Below are 21,915 nucleotides of genomic sequence, written 5' to 3'. Positions count from 1 at the left end.
AGGGGCTGCAGTCAAGTTCCTACTATTTTGTGCACAGTCAAGAGCGACCTGCCTGCACCAGCATCAGCTCTGATCACGACACACCTCGAGACACACTGGCCCCTGAGCAGCCACGTACCAACGCTCGCCTTGTCCTGTGCCCACTCCTACTCTCTGTCCCTGCCATTTTGAGATAATGATCTCTGTCCACGCGCCAGGCCACAAAGACAACTAAGCACTAACCAGAAAAGTATCAACCACACAGCGCACAGAAACCATCTGCAGCAGAATCACTGTGTATCGTACGAATATCATGGAGCAAAGGAGCTCTAGCTAAAACTAGTTTTTCAAGGTTGTGACAAGAAGATCGTGTAGAGGTGATCTCATTTGTATATAGCTGAAGTGAATATTTTAGTAAATTTATCAATCATTGGGAGAACAGGTTATGATAGTCAAAATTTCATTAATAAATGGGAGCTATGAACTCAGTTTACAGCACCTACACTCCAAGGATGTGACACAAAAAGTCTGGGATGCAAGAAAAAGCCAATCTGGTTTTCACGGCTCCACCCCATGACTTGTGACTGAACATAGCACACCACCCAAAGAAAAGGGATTGTTACAAGCATTAACTCACATTTGGTACTGCTGTGCAGAACCATCAGTCTTGTCCACTACGGCCTCCCTATAACATCCTAAGACCGCCCCTGTCCCTAATGTAGCCATACACGTCCTTCATACTGTTCTCCACAAAACCTTTTCAATTTCTTATCTCCTTAAGGACTAGAAGAATATACCAAATCTCAAGAGAGTATGATTTGTTAAGTTAATATTAACAAAGTGAATGAATATGAAATGTATCCATATTTAATAGGTACATTGTCCCATAACATTGTTTTATTAAAAAATATTACACGAGTCATTTCAACAAATAACAAAACACCACTTGCTAAATATTTTGCACTGACCATTGTCCCCCTGAACTAGTTAATTCTTTCATTTTCTTCTTAGTTCTTTCCTGCTTCACATTTTGCTTTTCCATACTTTTATTTCCATTTTCAACACATTCTATGTCAGCTCCCTCACCAACACTGTTTTTCTTTTTTGATTTGCGTCTCTTTCTTTTTCTTGTTGTGCGATCAACTTCCACAATAACTTCACCAATTTCTGGATTATGTTTGCTGGAAGTGCCAGTGGCTATAAACTCTGGCTCTGTGTCAGAATTAGATTCCGGCTTGATGTCTACCTCTGGTTCCTTTATATTCTCAACAGAAGGGTCCAAAAGTACAAGAGTGAGACAAGTTATCCTGCAACCAGCATCTGTACAGCATTTTTCTTTCAGTTTTCCATCCTGCAATAAAATAAACAGATTTAAAAACAAAGTAGCTTCACGCGGTGTTCAATTTTATCAACTTATAACGTAAAAGGATAAACACTGTAAACATTCAGTTAAAATGTGATAGTATGGATAATTACATTTCCACCCACTATGACCCACATTCTATGACATTATCTTGAACTTTATTCACTGAATGAAACATGTCTTCCATCTCTAGTGTCAGATACAAAGAAAATAGAAACTTTTAAACAGACAAAATGGGAAACAGAGGACCAATGTGTGTTAAATTTGAAATGGACAGCGTACACTTTTTATTCTCCCACTTTACGCCATTACAAAGTAATTAATTTCCAGTATTACTGTATTTCCTTTGTTTCATAACCATAACCAAGATGCACAATTTTGCCTTTTGTCACAGAGTGAGAGGGGGCACAATGTTGTTGTCAGGTGCCAAAATTTCATTTAGTGCCATTTTCTTGACAGTAAATGACTGCACACGCAACAGCAAGCTATTTGTTGTTAAACACTGCAGTCGTACAGAGACTCATTAAGTTATCTTTGCTGCTGCCATACATGTGGCCGTACAACATTTTACAGAAGACTTCATTTTTAAATAACTTGTTGTTACCTACTTCTCCAGAGACAATACAATGAAATTTGTAGGTTGACTCCAAGACAAAATTACCATCATCATTAACAACATTTTATGTACACAGCTGAATAAAGGTCTCGTCCAACTTTTCCTGTTTTAGGATCTTCAGGGATAAACGTCCATGCTGTTCCTGCACATTTTTAATGTCATCTACAGACCTTTCACTAAACTGTTAACTCTTTTTTTTTTCCTTATGTCTAGAAATCCAGCAAAGAACTTGCTTGGTCCATCAACCACCCATGAAAGTGGCTACAAATCTTTACTACCTCCAATTTATTTTCAGTCCAAACAGACGTAAAGCGAAATCAGTAATACACACTGATTGCACACTTTTTTCAGACAAATTGGGAGCTATATTTTAACTACTCTGTATAGTTTACCATTTGTATTATTCCATTAATGCTTTTGATGTCCACCCAGTGGTTGTTTTCATCTGCCTTAAAATAAAAAAAATGCACCAACTGGTTCTACAACTTTGTTGTTATTTTGTACAATTTTCTCTTTGATACCACGGTCACACATTATTTATATGATATCAGACATACTTTCAAACTTGCTCTGTTAAGTTTTACATCCACTGTTGAACATAATCTGCACTAGAGGCAAAAAATATGTCGTCCTCAAAACAAAAGTGGTTTACATACTTTCCATTAACATGAACTCCTCCATAACTTCCTCCAGGTATGACAAGGATAGTTTTAGTGATATGAAATCTCTTTACCTTATTCTATTTTTAATTCTTTATTTCTCACTACTTTAAAAATCCAGCAGAAGCTGTAGTATTCGTGCATATTTTCTGAAGAACAATAACATGGATTGCATCAAGTGCTATTAGTACAGATTTCAGTGAAACTGGCTCAAAAGCTTTCTCAGAATCTATGAACTGTAGACAAAGTAGTAATTCACATTCATTGCTACATTCTATAATTTCATTCTTGAGTTGAAACTGGCCCACTGTGCTACATCCACTTCTAAAGCCAACTTGTTTACCTACTTAACTAAAATCTAATTTTTAATGCCCATGCAATTGGTGTTCGTGTTATTGAATTTCTTGTACATTATGGAGAGATGGCTCATGGGTTACTAGCTTTTCCCCCCTTCCTATTGTGTGAAGTACAATAATTACAGTATTTTGAGGAATTGTCTTCTTCTATGGATACCTTTCACAATTGTGGAAGTTAGTTTCAAATAACGTTGCCCTCAACTTCAGTCTTTTGAAATGAAACACAGTCTTTTTGCTCATTACTTCAGGACACACATTTCAGCAGGCTACTGGAAGAACATTTTGACCATCACATTGTGGCCTTCTCTGCTAAAAGCTACAAAAATACTTTAGGTCATTGCAGCTTGCTAAAATAAATTAAATATTGATCTCGTAATAAGTGTAAAGGATTGTTACCTGAACAAGGCATCCAGATAAGATGTGTCAAATCATTCTGGCAGATATGCTGACAATTTAAGCCATAAAATAAATGTACACTGAAGAGCCAAATACTCTGATACACCTGCCTAATATCATGTAGGGACCCCGCGAACATGCGGAAGTGTCACAACATGATGTGGCATGGACTCTACTAATGTCTGAGTAGTGCTTGAGGGAATTGACACCCAGAATCATGTATGGCTGTCCATAAATCTACAAGAGTACGAGGGGAGTGGGGATCTCATCTGAACAGCACAATGCAAGGCACCCCAGATATCTTCAATAATGTTCATGTCTGGGTAGTCTGGTGGCCAGCAGAAGTGTTTGAACCCAGAAGAGTGTTCCTGGAGCCACTGTGTAGCAATTCTGAATGTGTGGGGTGGCACACTGTCCTGCTGGAATTGCCCAAGTACTCAGAATGCACAATGGACATGAATGGATGCAGGTGATCAGACAGGATGCTTACATACGTGTCACCTATCAGAGTCATTTCTAGACATGGTCCCACATCGTTCCACACCATTACAGAGCCTTTACCAGCTTGAACAGTGCCCTGCTGACATGCAGGGTCCACAGATTCATGAGGCTCTTCTGTCGTCATTGGTCCTATTTCTGTAGGATCTTTTCCCAGTCACAGTGATGTAGGAGATTAGATGTTTTACTGGATTCCTGATATACACGGTACACTCGTGAAATGGTCGTACAGGAAAAATCCCCACTACATCACACCTCGGAGACGGTGTGTCCCATTGCTCATGCACTGACTATACCATTTCATTCAAACTCACTTAAATCTTGATAACATGCCAATGCAGCAGCAGTAACCGATCTAACCACTGCGCCAGACACTTGTTGTCTTATAAAGGTGTTGCCGAGCACAGCACTGTAGTATGCCTGTTTACATATCTCTGTATGCCTATACCAGTTTCTTTGAAGCTTCATGAGTCTCTCACAAACTCATTGATAGATGGTATGCTTTAAGTTGTCCAGTCAGGTTGACAATTCTTTTTTGCACACAATATTTTAATGACTAACCTAACCACCAATTTCAGGTGCTGTTAATGGTTCCTCTATTTGTACTCTGTGACTGGAATTCAATCAGCCTACATGGACAAATGGAATTGGAGGGGGGGGGGGGGGGGGGGGGGGACCAGAATTGCTGTGTTCACAGGTCCCACCATAATGACAACCTCAGAAATAGCAACAAAGTCAGAAGAAATAGAGAAATATTTGTGACACAGAAGACACAAATTTCACAGCTGTGCTATTACACCCGATGATGATTAAAAATATTGATATCACAGATTAAAGCGTTAACAAGCAAAAAACATAGAAAAGAAAATTGTCTGAAAATTAATGTAACCATCTCTTTTTGTTTATTTTATTTCTCCTAGTGCAGTATTATCAAAATGCAGACAATCAAAAAATGGCATAAGTTTGGTATAGGTATAACGTTAACTTTTTGGCTGATACTTTGTCAGTAAAGCAGTCTGTAATTTTGATTAGTGAGAATTTGATTTCTTTTTTTTTGTCCTCAAGGAGCCTCTTGAAAACAGGGGTGTCATCGTATATTCAGGCTTGTCTTACACTCGAGTAAACACAAACAATGATCATGTAAATACGGTATTTAACTATACATAATGGATACACTATTCCCTACCTTAAATTGCCACAGCTTTATTTGACCTCCACTAGAAGCACTTGCAAGCCACGTGGAGCCATCAGCCAGAGTAATAGCACCCGTTGCTTTCACCCTGTCCTCATGAGCCTTCACTTGCTTCGTGGGTTCCCCACTCTTCTCGTTCAGTGAATACAGTGCTATATTCCCTCCCTCACCAGCCAGAGAAAATATGTCTGAAGTGAGAAAACAAGCACAGCATACTCCCCACTGCAACTTTAATGAGCACTTGATACCAGCAGTTTCCACTGAGTACACATCAGCTCGTTTCCCACCAGGTAGCACAATGTAATGAGTACCATCAGGAGACCAGATTACACCTGACGACCACCGGCTTTCCCTGTCCAATGGAATAAGATTTATTTTAGTGAACACAGTGAAACAGGAATTAATTTTGTTCACAGAAAAGTAGCAGATATCCCAGTGAGTAATTATTGCCAACTAAATACACAACCAAAATTTCAAAAGCTGTGGCAAAAGCAACATGCACAATGACATTTGCCTCCATAATGCCACAAAAATTTAAAGACACTGCAAGATATAAAAAAGATAACACCACTCAAACAAAGTGAACTACTTGAACATAAATGTATGAATAGGTGACTGAGGGAAAAAAATAATAATCTGAAAGCATTAAACTGCTTACACAAGCAATCAACGTACACAGTGTTCACACTGTCGATGTAGCGAAATATTGTTATTTTGCACAATCAGAAGAGTTGCAGAATACTTCGTGTTTTCACATTTGAAAAATTTTTAAAAATACACACATTATTTTTATTTTCTGCACCAGAAAGTGGGCACCACTTTTAAGAATACATGAGATTTTCTTCACTGCAATCAATGTACAACTGGTTTTAAATAATGATGTCACAAATTATTACAGTAAATATGACTTAAGCAGTAAGTAAATGTGGTGAGAACATAGATGAGAGAGGCCTATGTTAAGAGACATATGATACAATATTATGGAAAGGATAGTTGCTATCACCATATGGCAGAGATGCTGAGTTGTAGATAAGCACACCAAAAAGACTTTCATAAAATAAGATTTCTGCCAAAAAGGCCTTTGTCAAAAACAGGTGACTCGCACGCACGCACACGCGCACGCGCGCATACACACACACACACACACACACACACACACACACACACACACACAAACCACAGTCTCTGGAAGCTGAAGCCAGACTACCAGACTATGATAGCCTGACTTCAGCTACCAGAGACTGTGGTCGTGTGTGTGTGTGTGTGTGTGTGAGTGTGTGTGTGTGTGTGTGTGTGTGTGCGCGTGTGTGCGTGCGTGCGTGTCATTATCTACTTTTGACAAAGGCCCTGTTGGTCGAAAGCTTATTTTGTGACAGAGTTTTTGTTGTGCCTATCTGTGACTCAACATCTCCGCTACATGGCGAGTAGCAACTATCCTTTTCATAATATTGTTACATTTCATCCTTGATTTTCCATTGTTAAATTGTAGAAATATTTGAACACATGAGGCAATACTGACCCTACGACTTATCTTAGAAAATAGATTAAGGAAAGGCAAACCTACGTTTCTAGCATTTGTAGACTTAGAGAAAGCTTTTGACAATGTTGACTGAAATACTCTCTTTCAAATTCTAAAGGTGGCAGGGGTAAAATACAGGGAGCGAAAGGCTATTTACAATTTGTACAGAAACCAGATGGCAGTTATAAGAGTCGAGGGGCATGAAAGGGAAGCAGTGGTTGGGAAAGGAGTGAGACAGGGTTGTAGTCTCTCCCCGATGTTATTCAATCTGTATATTGAACAAGCAGTGAAGAAAACAAAAGAAAAATTCGGAGTAGGTATTAAAATCCATGGAGAAGAAATAAAAACTTTGAGGTTAGCCAATGACATTGTAGTTCTGTCAGAGACAGCAAAGGACTTGGAAGAGCAGTTGAACGGAATGGATAGTGTCATGAAAGGAGGGTATAAGATGAACATCAACAAAAGCAAAACGAGGATAATGGAATGTAGTCGAATTAAGTCAGGTGATGCTGAGGGAATTAGATTAGGAAATGAGACACTTAAAGTAGTAAAGGAGTTGTGCTATTTGGGGAGCAAAATAACTGATGATGGTCGAAGTGGAGAAGATATAAAATGCAGACTGGCAAGGAAAGCGTTTCTAAAGAAGAGAAATTTGTTAACATCAGGTATAGATTTAAGTGTCAGGAAGTCATTTCTGAAAGTATTTGTATGGGGTGTAGCCATGTATGGAAGTGAAACGTGGACAATAAATAGTTTAGACAAGAAGAGAATAGAAGCTTTTGAAATGTGGTGCTACAGAAGAATGCCGAAGATTAGATGGGTAGATCATATAACTAATGAGGAGATATTGAATAGGATTGGGGAGAAGAGAAGTTTGTGGCACAACTTGACAAGAAGAAGGGATCGGTTGGTAGGACATGTTCTTAGGCATCAAGGGATCACCAATTGAGTATTGGAGGGCAGAGTGGAGGGTAAAAATCGTAGAGGGAGACCTAGAGATGAATACGCTAAACAGATTCAGAAGGATGTAGGTTGCAGTAGGTACTACGAGATGAAGAAGCTTGCACATGATAGAGTAGCATGGAGAGCTGCATCAAACCAGTCTTAGGACTGAAGACCACAACAACAACAAGACATGTGATACAAAAAAGCAAAAACCAGAAATACAACAGTGGTCTAAACATCTCATAAGAACTGTGTTAATTGAGTATAAATGGAAAAAATAGGGGATGGAAATAAATAAGTAATTCTTTTGCATAAAATGTAAGTCTACTACGTAAAGACTGTACGTAACCACTCAATAATGTTAAGCTAATCTATTATTTCACATTTATATTAAAACCTGCAGTTGTTAGTTACTTAAAAGCTATTTAAATAATACACTTCAGTAAAGCATATTTGCTCATAATATACAGGGTGTTTCAAAAAGAATATACGTATTTCGAATGCATATATTTATTAAACTTTAAGACATTTGAATAAGAAACTTCACACACATATTTATGAGCCTCTCAAATTCAGAATACAGAAGTTCTATCAGCGACACGAACAATATCACGTCGATACTCAGATTCCTCCCATAATCAGGCAAGCATGTCCTCCATCACTGATGTTATGGCAGTACAGATCCAGTTTTCAACTCTTCCAGGTTCTGTGGGAGTGGTGGTACATAAACATTGTCTTTAATGAAACCCCACAGGAAGACATCAGAGGGTGTCAAATCCGGTGACCATGGAACCCAGATGAGACATGCTAAGTCGCCAGCTCCTTGACGACCAATCCATTGGTTCGGTAGAGTTTTACTCAGATATTCATCTACTTGGCGACTGCAATGAGGGGGTGTCCCTCTTGTTGAAAAATGAAGTTGTCTTCCTGCAGCCTTGGAAACAACCACTTTTGTAACATAGTGAGATAGTGCTGACTGTTAACTGTTTTTCCATCAAAGAATAAGAACATGTGACTGGGATATCCCACTAAACACACTGACTTTGGGCGAATCTCGTATTTGTTCAATGGATGCATGTGGCTTCTGTAGGCCCCAAATTCGAACACTGTGTTTGTTTCCTGACCTGTGGAAAGTCGCTTCATCAATGAACACAATGCGTTGTGCGGAAGTGTTATCATTGTCAATAGCATCAAGTATCTTGTTACAAAATGCCACACGTTTGCATTTGTCATCAGGACACAGAGCTTGTAACAGCTGTAACTTGTATGGCTTCGTAACCAACCACCGTCTCAAAACATGCCAAACTGTTGCTGTAGGCAGATGTAACTCCTGATTGGCACGACAAGTTGATTTTGAAGGACTACATCGGAAAGCATTTTGAATTCGTGCAACATTTTCTTCAGGGACGCGAGGGCGGCCAGGACTCTTTCCTTTACGTACACATCCTGTAGCTAGAAACTGTCAATACCATCTGTGAATGCTCCACCCATTCAGAGGATCAATTTGGTGCCTCAGCCTGAAACGTCTTTGCACTGTAATCACGGAATTACACTTCACAAACTTCAGAACACAAAATGATTTCTGCTGCAAAGTAGCCATTTCAAACATATGACAGTTACCAAGCAAAGCAGAAGACAACTGACATCTAATGGCTATTAATATAAACTGGACTATATATTTGTTTCTCCAATAGCTGAGCCGTGATGCAGCGATCGATAGTTTGGACAAAATAATACTTTGTATTATGTATATTCTTTATGAAACAGCCTGTATTTATTGCTTACGAATCCTTCAAGTAAATGAGATTAAACCCACGTTATGACAAGATTTATGACACAGTCTTACAAACTCTTATGTTTACAGAGATTGTTGCTGTTAAGCATAATTTAAAAAAAAAAAACAAAAAAAAAAAAAACTCGACACCTCCTGAGTGCGGCGAATTGGTGTCAGTGACAATTTCACAGTAGTAGCTTACATTTGATAGTGAAAATCTCGCTCTAAATGACAACATGGCTAATTTTTATTTATTGTTACCTATTGCTTTCATTCAGTCTTTTGTGGAGGGGAATATGGATGCTGTGCGCACACAGCGGAGGAGCTGACTGCAACAGTTGAAGACACTGTTGGCCACTGCCTGCCATCTGCAGTGCTGCCTCAGGGCGTAGCATGGGCCACCTCAAGTAATTGGGACATTGCATACCAAGTGATCCAGAGGTTCCCATACGAAAATCACTGATTTTGATGAGATTCTGTATCAACAATAACACAGGTTCCCAAAGAACAGTGGTAAAGTTTCACAATCATTAATTCAACACTTCTGAAGATATAGTTGTGTGTTTGACCCCATAGCACAAATATCACCAGTGCACCTACGAGTTTTCGGCAACTTTGAGAGATAGTATATCTGGTAATATTTTCTTGAAACAAAAGTACACCATCTTGTACAATTTTCTGTGCTCTCTTGAACAAAATAAGAAAAACAGATTACCTGAGTGATTTGCATATGGTTAATTTGAAGAAAAGTCCGCCAAAAACCTTGACACTTGAAAACAATGTGAAGTTCAGCTTTCTGTAACTCTGGAAATAATTGTGGGGTAAACCTGAAACCTTGTACATAATAACTTTGCAATACATGGTATTAAAATATAAAATTTTCTTCTGATATAAAATATCATTCACCTAGTGCTTTTAAACAGTTTACAAATGAGGGAAAAGTTGATGATTTATATGAAAATGCTAAAAAAAAAAAAATAGTCTTATGCAAACTCTTTCAAACCATTTTCATTACAAATATCATATTCTAAACCGTCTAAAAAAGAAAAACTATATTTGGTTTTGAAATGCGACATATGAAGAGCTTTTTTTTTTATATATATATATATATATATTAAGCAAGGACTGCACTTTGAAAATGGGATCAAATGCTGATGATACTCAAATTAAAACCGATATCTTTTTCTAAGTTCTAAAATTGTTTAGCACACTATGGAGAGGCAGTATCAAAAATATTTATGACCATGAATTGAGAAAATTACGAATAACTCACTATAATTTTTTTTTTTTTTTAAAAAAAGGGGTGTCTTTTGTTGTGACTTATTGCGACATATTTCAGTCTTTTCTTTCCTGCTATAACTGCAGCATCAAACTGGTTATAAACTTCACAACTTAACTGTGCATTACCAAGGCAGTGGAGATGATGGCAGTACAAATGTTGCATTACAGCTGCAGCACACATTGTGTAAACAGCTGGCAGCTTTTACACCATACTTACATTGTGTATTTTTTTTTTTTATGTTCACAACCTCCTTTGAACACATTCATTATATAGAGAATTCATATGTATTTCTGTTGTGTAATTCTACTGATGTGCCAGTTCAATTCTGGTTTAAGCTGTAGCATACTTTTGTGTTCACATAGTTTGTGGTTAATGTGGTTAATGCTGGTTCCCTTTAAAGTGAGAAAACCAGCATACCCATCACCATAGGGGCCACACCAGGTAGCTGTGCAACAGCAGCTATGGATGAGTTTATTTACCACAGGCTCCCAAATCTGATAAGGGTTTCTTTACACAGGATCCCAAGCTGATGATACATTTCTACAAGTGTCTGAGGCCAAAACTAGAAGTGGTCTCATTTAGAATCCTAAGCTTATGTTTACTTCAAGTTACTTGAACTTTTTTACAGGTATCATTAAATGATGTACAATGTCATGAGAAAAATTATACTGTCGACTAGATGCTGTCATTGATGGGATTGTTTGGGAACAAATTTGATAAGACAGAAGCCAAAAACTTACACTTTTCAAATTTGATTACCTCACATTATTAAAGCCACACAAAAGAGAATACTATTTTGCTTAATCTACAATCTTTATTGACAACCATTATGTAAACAAAAATTATGTCAGCTGCACGCCGAATAATGATATCGTTAGAGAAACATTAACACAACTATTAACTGTCAAAGTGCAGAGTCCTACCACTAACAACTGAATGCACACGGCATGAAGGTGTCTGACTTGCGGCTGCCAGAGGTGTAAGTGGATGAGGAAATGCTGGCAGTGGTCTGACATGTTCATATTTGTCAGCCAGGGAGCCAGCTGTGGGTAATGGTGACACACTTGCTTTGTGCTTTGCCGAACTGTCACTGCCGACGGATACAAATGCCGTTGTGGCAGATTGTGCAGGCGCACCACCACATATTATTTTTATTGAATTCCTTCTTCCATTTCATTTTTGTCAAAAGAATTCTGTAAAGATGAATGATGTAGAGGTCTCTAAAAACACAAAAAAGACTACTTACTTGCAGTTTTTCTGACTCAAGCTCATTTCCTAGTCATCAGGACTTATGATATTATCTTCCTCAGACAGTACTAAACAATTGTAGCACATAATAAAAGATGTCACATTTAATTTGAGTACCAGCAGAAAATGACCCATTGTCAATGCACCTCCACTGTGTCATTCCTTTTTAGGACCTCATATGCTCACATTGCTAAACCAAATAGAGTTTTTTATGTGGTTTACAACACAGATATCCTAATGAAAATAGTTTAAACGAGTTTGCAGGAGACTGTTTTTTGTAAAAGTGGACCAAAAATACCCATTTCTGACATGTTTAGAAACATTTTCATCTTTGCCCTCAATTTGTAAATTACTAGAAACCAGCAGGAGAATGAAATTTTATATTCTTGACCTCATAATGGTAAGTTATTGTGTGCAAAGTTTTTCAAGTTTATGCTGCAGTAACTGTCAGGCCTAATAAAAGTTAAACTTCACATTTTTTCCAAGAATGTATTTTTTCAGCCTCGTTTCTTCACATTGTTGTTTTTTAGCACTTTATTTGCTCACATTGCAAAACCAAATATAGTTTTTTAGGTGGTTTAGACCATGGTCTTTCTACTGAAAATGGTTGAAAAGAGTTCGCAGAATTTTTTTTTTTTTTTTTTTTTAAAAAAGTAGGCCAAGGAAAGCCACTCTTGGCATTTTTAGAAAAATTATGAACTTTGCCTTCAATCTGCATAACTATTGGAAAATAGTAGGAGAATGAAATTTTACATTGTAAGACCCTGTATTGCTAAGTTATTACATGACAAGTTTCAGGTGTGTACCCCAATTACTTCCGAAGATATAAAAAGATAAACTTCACACTTTTTTTCAAGAGTCTTTCTGCCAACTTTGCTTCAAATTATCATTATGCACATCACTCAGGAAATCTTTTTTTATTATTTCACTTAAGTTAGCAAGGAAAGTTGTATCAGATGCCAAAGTTTTGTTTCTTTCAAGAAAATACTACCAGAGACATTATTCCTCAAAATAGCAGGAAACTCGTGGATGCTCTGTTGATAGCTGTGCCATGAGGTTAAACAAGTGACTATACCTCTGGAAGTATTAAACTGATGACAACAAAACTTTACCAATGTTCATTAGGAACATTTGTGAATGTTCACATAAAATTTCAGTGAAATCCGTGATGGTTATGTGGGAACTTTTTCCAGAATTAAACCACTTGGCACTGAATAGTCCAACTGTTCCACAGATGGGTTCTGCTGCTGAGACACCTTTCAGCATATCTGACAGAGAGAAACCACACTCACAGCTGGGCTAATGTCAGGTTGCAACCTGTTCAGGTCACTTGAGGTGGAGAGTGAGTGTGGCGACTGGCCATCTACTCTTGTTCAGTCACCTATGAGTTGACAATAGAGGATGCTGCTTCAACATGGTCCCTGCAGGCACATGGGAGCAGTTGCTAGTTACCAGGAGCTCCAATGTTATGGGGGTGCTTATGGAATTAGTATCCAGGGTTGGAAAGAAGTTAAACGTGCACTTGGTATGTCTGCTGGGGCGACCACATCCAAGACATGAAGGACAGCCTGCCTGTGGCTGTCAAGGATGCAATGTTCGTCACCTGTAATAATGGTGTCTGTCAGTTGGGTTCTGAGGCTATCCTCAATTTGTATGGACAGCTGGCATAATCAGTAGAGACTGCTGGCCATGCTCTCAGGGTGCAAGCACATCTTACTAATCAATACCATACCCACAACTGATCAGCGTTCTTTGATTTGGGGCCAAGTGGTCAGTCTCAGAAAGAGACCAGACAATTGCAAGATGGCCTTGGCTGCAGATTTATGGACTGCATTATGGGATGTAGAGTTGTTGTATTTCTCTTGATAGGTAAGAGTTTCACTACCCCTAAGAAGCAGCTACTCGTGTATCAGAATTCTTATTAAGTTCAAATGGCTTTTTTACAGCTGTGTAATAGTTTGAGGTCCTCTGACGATTGTTCACTGGTCCACACACAGTGAGCAAAATCAGACTGCCTTCATAAAGACACTTCAAACTTCTATATTTTAACAGTAAACTGCTAACATATTTGTAACAAAATCTCTGAATGTATCACTTTCCAGGAAATCTGTCGCACTGTAGACATCCATGTCTACTGAGGGTCAAAATTGAGTCTGATTGCGAAGTTATTTGCAAGTAAGGAGAAGTTAAGTTAATCACTGGACTTTTTACCAGCCACCTGAACCCGCCATACCAGTCATGAAATCATTCAGAGAAATTCTATGCTCAGTAATGCAGCTGTACCCAATCATCCAGTACTAGCAGGAGGTGACTTTAACCTACTGAGTATAGACTGGGATGTCTATGATTTCACTGCAGATGATGGTTCAAATGGCTCTAAGCACTATGGGACTTAACATCTGAGATCATCAGTCGCCTAGACTTAGAACTACTTAAACCTAACTAACCCAAGGTCATCACACACATCCATGCCCGAGACAGGATTCGAACCTGCGACTGCAGCAGAAGGGCGGTTCTGGATTGAAACACTTAGAACCGCTCGGCCACAGCAGCCAGCACTACACACAATCTTGCTAAGTAGTTCCAAACACATTATCTTAGAACTGTTGTAATGGCATGAGCCAACACAAGAGCTCATTGTTGTAAGTATACTGCTCGCCGCAACCCAATGATGCCATGTCACACGACTATGAGCTGCAGCTCGACTTTTTGGTCAATGACCAACAAAGTGAAGCAAAGCAAGCGCTGTATCATGTATAAGATACAGAGGCGAGCGAGTGCACGGGACTTACCCTAGTTCACTGCTAGTAGCGTCACGTCATCGTAACGCGCCTGCATATAGTATTGCACCACATTTAACATAAAAGTAAAAATTAAGATTTGTGTGTAAAACTTTGTTAAAGTATAGTTCTATGTAATAATGTTTCAGGTAACAAATCTTAATGTTATAAAATTAGTAGTTTACGTAAAATTCACGTTTTGAAAGAAAAATAGGAGGCGCTAAATAATGACGCTAGGAAGCCAAAATTTGGTGAGAAGGTGCAGTAAGAAGTCATTAATGAGTGGTGCTGGTTTCCAAAACCATAAAACTAAAATTGACTCCAGAATCCGCGTTTTTCGGAAAAATCAGAGGCGCGAAATAATAGAGCTACAATATTGAAAATTGGTAGGATGCTTCAGTTCACCCTAATAATAATAATGGAAATACCACAATCAGTTACCTCTTCTAGTTTTTTAGTAATTTAGTAAAAACTACTTTTGTGAGTAAAATGTACATAAGCATTATAGATTAAGTACTTTAAATTTTAATGATAAAACAAATTCTTTAAGACCAATGATCAGATAGGACAATTAACAAAGCTACACCAAGTTTTAGTCTTGTAGCATAATTAACAGCTGATACAAGTCTTGATAAAGCTATGGTTCAGAGGTAACAATCTACCGTTAGTTCCATTGTAAAAATTCTAGAGAGTAAAGTTTTAATTTTAGCGGGCTGAGATTTTCTACGTGCTTCTGTACTGCTCAGATGTATGTATACAAAAATTGAGAAGTTTGTAAAGCTATTATTAAATGTGATATTTAAGATTATGTGCCTGAGATAGCGGTCATTTGGAGGCCGCAGGCATCTGCATATGAACGGAAAGAACAGATGCTCTCTTGGCGGTACGCGCCGGAGCTATATAAAAAGAGCGGCAGAGGCAGTAGTAAGCTCACTCCGCATTAGACCAACGCCTAGTCCACGCGAGCTTAACGTCCGATCGCGCCTCGCCTCGGGTGACGTCATAGCGGGCTGTGACATGCGCGTACTTAGCAATGTAAACGGACATTGAAAATCGCGAGGACTGTACACCGTCCTGGATCGTTTAGACTTCGGTAACAAACTGTTATTGTGCCGTCCGTGTGAAGTATAATTCCGCGTGGCAAGTGGTGACTAACTCCACTTTTAAGGCGAGCATTAATCTTTTTTTTTAACATTATTGCGAACTATTAATAGAGCACCGTTAGTTAGAGTAATGAACTATTCGGGAGGAACTTGCTGTAGAAGTCGCCTCTGAACTATTAAACGATTGGCTGAATTAACAATATTTAATGTCTTTAGCATTTTCAGAAGTTTCGAGTAATTTGTGTGAGCCTTTAAGATAATAAAATCTTGTTTGGAACTTTAAATTTTATTGAAGCAGCCCTAATCCCGTGAAGAACTATGGATATTTTTCGTTTAGCTGGGCTGTACAGGAATGTGGCCGTGCAGACTGGGAACTAAGGTCAGTAAGTTTCCCTTCGTTTTCTGACTGGCCACCAAATTAGTTGCCAGGCTCGCGTGATTTAAGGTGGCAATGTTCAACTTTCATTCAACATTAAACAACGACTTCTTCGCCGTCCCACATATGTTGCATCGGCAATAGTCTGTTACGTGAAATGAACATTCAAACAACTCAGCTGACAACTTCTTCGCCGCCCCACAAAAGTTACCGCACCCTGGCACACTTTGGCGGGACTACAGCACTTGTCATGTCTGACAGCTGCAGAAACCACTCTACAACAAACGCTGAAAGGCTAATAATCTTGTGAAATTTCTCATCTTATTGTAGAATACTGAATAGGAAAATAGGAATGCGGGTAAGCTACTACAAACAGCATAGTGAACGCATTATTGTGGCCAAGATAGATACGAAGCCCACGCCTACTACAGTAGTACAAGTTTATATGCCAACTAGCTCTGCAGATGACGAAGAAATTGAAGAAATGTATGATGAAATAAAAGAAATTATTCAGATAGTGAAGGGAGATGAAAATTTAATAGTCATGGGGGACTGGAATTCGAGTGTAGGAAAAGGGAGAGAAGGAAACATAGTAGGTGAATATGGATTGGGGCTAAGAAATGAAAGAGGAAGCCGCCTAGTAGAATTTTGCACAGAGCACAACTTAATCATAGCTAAAACTTAGTTTAAGAATCATGAAAGAAGGTTGTATACATGGAAGAACCCTGGAGATACTAAAAGGTATCATATAGATTATATAATGGTAAGACAGAGATTTAGGAACCAGGTTTTAAGTTGTAAGACATTTCCAGGGGCAGATGTGGAATCTGGCCACAATCTGTTGGTTATGACCTGTAGATTAAAACTAAAGAAAGTGCAAAAAGGTGGGAATTAAAGGAGATGGGACCTGGATAAACTAAAAGAACCAGAGGTTGTACAGAGTTTCAGGGAGAGCATAAGGGAGCAATTGACAGGAATGGGGGAAAGAAATACAGTAGAAGAAGAATGGGTAGCTCTGAGGCTTCTTAGAAGAAAGATTAAGAAAAGGCAAACCTACGTTTCTAGCATTTGTAGACTTAGAGAAAGCTTTTGACAATGTTGACTGAAATACTCTCTTTCAAATTCTAAAGGTGGCAGGGGTAAAATACAGGGAGCGAAAGGCTACTTACAATTTGTACAGAAACCAGATGGCAGTTTAAGAGTCGAGGGGCATGGAAGGGAAGCAGTGGTTGGGAAAGGAGTGAGACAGGGTTGTAGCCTCTCCCCGATGTTATTCAATCTGTATATTGAGCAAGCAGTAAAGGAAACAAAAGAAAAATTCGGAGTAGGTATTAAAATTCATGGAGAAGAAGTAAAAACTTTGAGGTTCGCTGATGACATTGTAATTCTGTCAGAGACAGCAAAGGACCTGGAAGAGCACTTGAACGGAATGGACAGCATCTTGAAAGGAGGATATAAGATGAACATCAACAAAAGCAAAACGAGGATAATGTAATGTAATCAAATTAAATCGGGTGATGCTGAGAGAATTAGATTAGGAAATGAGACACTTAAAGTAGTAAAGGAGTTTTGCTATTTAGGAAGTAAAATAACTGATGATGGTTGAAGTAGAGAGGATATAAAATGTAGACTGGCAATGGCAAGGAAAGCGTTTCTGAAGAAGAGAAATTTGTTAACATCGAATATAGATTTATGTATCAGGAAGTCGTTTCTGAAAGTATTTGTTTGGAGTGTAGCCATGTATGGAAGTGAAACATGGACGATAACTAGTTTGGACAAGAAGAGAATAGAAGCTTTCGAAATGTGGTGCTACAGAAGAATACTGAAGATAAGGTGGATAGATCTCGTAACTAATGAGGAGGTATTGAATAGGATTGGGGAGAAGAGAAGTTTGTGGCACAACGTGACTAGAAGAAGAGATCGGTTGGTAGGACATGTTTTGAGGCACCAAGGGATCACCAATTTAATATCAGAGGGCAGTGTGGAGGGTAAAAATCGTAGAGGGAGACCAAGAGATGACTACACTAAGCAGATTCAGAAGGATGTAGGTTGCAGTAGGTACTGAGAGATGATGAAGCTTGCACAAGATAGAGTATCATGGAGAGCTGCATCAAACCAGTCTCAGGACTGAAGACCACAACAACAACATGACAGAGTATTACTGGTTCCCAAAGAGAATTACATGACACTCTTCCCTAACGGCTGAATTATCTACAACACTCACCACTAAGCGAAATGTAATTGTGATTGTCTCCTGCAAACTGAATAGCAAGATTGTAAAGGGGAAAAACCTTCGTAAGAAGGTTTGTGCACACAAATATTTGCTGAAATCTTATTTCCCACTATTCAGAAAAATCAAGCATATTACTTTACAGTCGAAATTACAGTTTTTAATTAGAGGGGCTGATCCTTTTTGTGAAACTGATTTCTGTTTCAGGTACTAATGGGACATGCAGTAAAAGAAACAAATATGGTATACCAAATTCCAGTACAACTTTATGGAAACAGTGACACAGGAGACTAAAAATAAAGTTTAAATATGCATTATGTAGTTCAATTGACAATGACTTGTTGACAATAAAAGACTTAAATTTTTATTGAGTTTGAAATTATTTGTTGTAACTTACTTCCCTAAGTTGGTGACATATGCTTTACGGCCTTTTATAAGATTCCATGTCCTAAGTGTACCATCTGTACCCAGTGACAAAAGCAGCTTTCCTGTTGGATGTACACTCATTGATGTTACAGCTGAAAACAATCACATTACAATAAAAGTTTTAAAATTAATCTCAATATTATAACGCAGTGAAACACAACATCGGACAGTTACAACATCACTAGTTATAATCATCATCTCTTAACAAGGGAAATTTCATTCAGATGCTTGTTAAACTTGTAATGAGACATACAGGCTGACCAGTACTATGCTGAAGAGAACACACAAAACAAGTAACAAAGCACAGGTTCTTTCTTTAAAGAAGTGAGAACAATTGGTTAGTCATTAAGGGATGGTTAAGGGAGGGCTTGGGGGACAAAGGGGGAGGGGGGGGGAACAAGTCACCCACAACACAAACTAACAGAGCCCGCTACAGAGTGAGCATCATCAAACCAAACCCATAGTGAAACCACAACCAGATGCTATTTATGAAAGACTCTCTTATAGCTAATGTGACTAGCAGACATGTTTGTTACTACTAACTGTTGATGATGTTCAACAGATGTTACATGTCAGCACAGTATACATTTCATTGCAGTGCAGTTTTGTGAGTGCAGTTGTGCTTGTGTAAAATGCCATGTTCATTCCAGGAGAGGATAGCTATAGCTGAGACCAACACTTGTTCTCAATCATTAGATGAAACACAAAGTGTTCATTGAAAAATTTCTGGAATTCAGTGGCCCAGTGGAGGCAGAGGCAGAGGCAGAGGCAGAGGCAGAGGCAGAGGCAGAGGGAGAGGGAGAGGGAGAGGGAGAGGGAGAGGGAGAGGGAGAGGGAGAGGGAGAGGGAGAGGGAGAGGGAGAGGGAGAGGGAGAGGGAGAGGGAGAGGGAGAGGGAGAGGGAGAGGGAGAGGGAGAGGGAGAGGGAGAGGGAGAGGGAGAGGGAGAGGGAGAGGGAGAGGGAGAGGGAGAGGGAGAGGGAGAGGGAGAGGGAGAGGGAGAGGGAGAGGGAGAGGGAGAGGGAGAGGGAGAGGGAGAGAGGAGCACTGTCTGACATAATGTGCTGGTGTTAGACTGCCAACGCTGGTCCAAGCTGCCAGAAATGGCAGTCATCTGTGCATGAGGTGTGCTTGCTTGCATAAATGAATGTGTGTGTGTGTGTGTGTGTGTGTGTGTGTGTGTGTGTTTTTACTTTTCTGATCAAGCCTGTGAGTGAAAGCTAATGTGTAACTGTGTTTTAGTTGTGCCTGTCTGCAACTTAACGTGTCAGCTTTACGGCAAGTAACAATCTATCTTTTCCTTATATTACTGACATTCCAACCTGGAGGTCTCCAATTTTTATTTTGTGAACCATACTATGCTTTGAAAACCAGCTAGGCCAGATTTCGAGTAAACTACAAGTACTAATGTGATTTTGAATTACAGAAAATGCTGTTGGTCAGAAATTTAGAAAAATACATGGAATTGTTATTCACAGGGCTGTGGATCCCCCTGTTTACATGCATGCACCATATACCAAATTAGTGTAAATTACATGAAAGTACTAATTAGTAAGTTATTAATCAATGCTGTAAGTCATTTTGTACAGAAAAGTTCAGGTAACAACAGTAAGCAGCTGAAAGTCAGAATCTAACAGGGATTGGGGCAAAATCTGCAATGAAACTTGTTAGTGACTTAGAACTTCAAGTTCAGTAATTTTGGAAGCTAATTAGTTTTAGGTAATTTAAAGTATGTTACTGGAAAGTCAGAATGCTTAGCTACAAATGGTGTGTGTCACTTTTCTGAAATATACTGATAACCTCATATGGATCTGCATGTTTGTGAACTGTAGCACTCACAGCAGTTTATTGCATTTTCTAATTACGACTGCCCTAATAAAAGTTAATTACATGAATGTAGGCAGAACAATGAAAATGATAACTTGAACAACAAATTAAAGTTAAATCAAGTCTAAATAAGAACTTGAAATTTTTATGTAAGTGTTTCACGCCAATAGATAAATGTATTGAAAGTAAGATAAAACTTAGCCAAAATAACTAAATAAAAATATATTAAAAACAAAGAGTCCAAGACTTACCAAGCGGGAAAGCACCGGTAGACAGGCACAATAAATAAAACACACAAACACACACACAGAATTTCTAGCTTTTGCAACCGACGGTTGCTTCTTCAGCAAAGAGGGAAGGAGAGGGAAAGACGAAAGGATGTGGGTTTTAAGTGAGAGGGTAAGGAGTCATTCCAATCCCGCTCCCGGGATTAGAATGACTCCTTACCCTCTCCCTTAAAACCCACATCCTTTCGTCTTTCCCTCTTTCCTGAAGAAGCAACCGTCGGTTGCGACAGCTAGAAATTCTGTGTGTGTGTTTGTGTGTTTTATTTATTGTGCCTGTCTACCGGCGCTTTCCCGCTTGGTAAGTCTTGGAATCTTTGTTTTTAATATATTTTTCCCATGAGGAAGTTTCTTTCTATTTTATTTACATAACTAAATAAAAAGCTATTTTTGGGAGTAGAACAAAAAACATAATAGATGGAAAGAATTCACCATGCTGTGTAACAGTGTGATCAATATTTTTTGACTGGACTGTCAATAGACAATCTTTGAAGAACTCTATGCACAACTGGCTGACAATGAAAAAGATACTGCTTCTTCCAACTAGATGGAGCAGCGTTTCACACATCAAACATTTCAGTGAATCACATTTATGCACTTTTCACAAATGAACAAATTGAGAGCAGCATATAGTAGCCTCCACATTTGCCTGGGTTGTCTACTTGTTATTTTTTTCCTGGGGCACTTACAGGAAAAAATGAATACATCTAACTCGCACAATACAGATGAACTGAATGTGAACTTTCAATGAGAAACCAATACAATTGATAACAGAACCTTTTTGTCTGATGACTTCCAATAGAAACTGCAGAGCACAAAAGTGCATTGATGCCCAGAGCTATCATTTTGAACATCTTTTGTAACAATAATGTTAATAAATGCAACACTTAAATTGTGTATCATTCAAAAAACTTCATTCCAACAAAACCTACTGATTCTGCAGATGTTATGTTATGTTATAGGTTTGGTTTTATGTTGCTCACCCTGTATAAGTTGAAGGAGACAAATATTCTGAAAAATGTGTCAGCAGGAACAGGGAGGGGAGAGGGCCAAATACAGTAAAT

At 38.7% G+C, this 21,915-nt stretch overlaps 1 protein-coding gene across 1 annotated transcript in view; it reads right to left on the bottom strand.

Moving 5' to 3' along the window:
- Positions 1 to 845: 845 nt before the first annotated feature.
- Positions 846 to 21,915, bottom strand: part of LOC126355951 (p21-activated protein kinase-interacting protein 1-like) — a 63,637-nt gene continuing 42,567 nt past the window's right edge. The window contains exons 4-6 of the mRNA XM_050006539.1: positions 18,714 to 18,834; positions 5,054 to 5,411; positions 846 to 1,330 (exon numbers count right to left, since the gene is read on the bottom strand). Coding sequence (XP_049862496.1) covers positions 929 to 1,330; positions 5,054 to 5,411; positions 18,714 to 18,834 — 881 coding nt within the window. The 3' untranslated portion in view covers positions 846 to 928. The remainder of the gene's footprint in view (positions 1,331 to 5,053; positions 5,412 to 18,713; positions 18,835 to 21,915) is intronic.

Source organism: Schistocerca gregaria, chromosome 3 (assembly GCF_023897955.1).
Source record: "Schistocerca gregaria isolate iqSchGreg1 chromosome 3, iqSchGreg1.2, whole genome shotgun sequence".
NCBI lineage: Eukaryota > Metazoa > Arthropoda > Insecta > Orthoptera > Acrididae > Schistocerca > Schistocerca gregaria.
The sequence above is the reverse complement of the archived record's forward strand: the minus strand, read 5'-3'. Positions and strand labels throughout refer to the sequence as shown.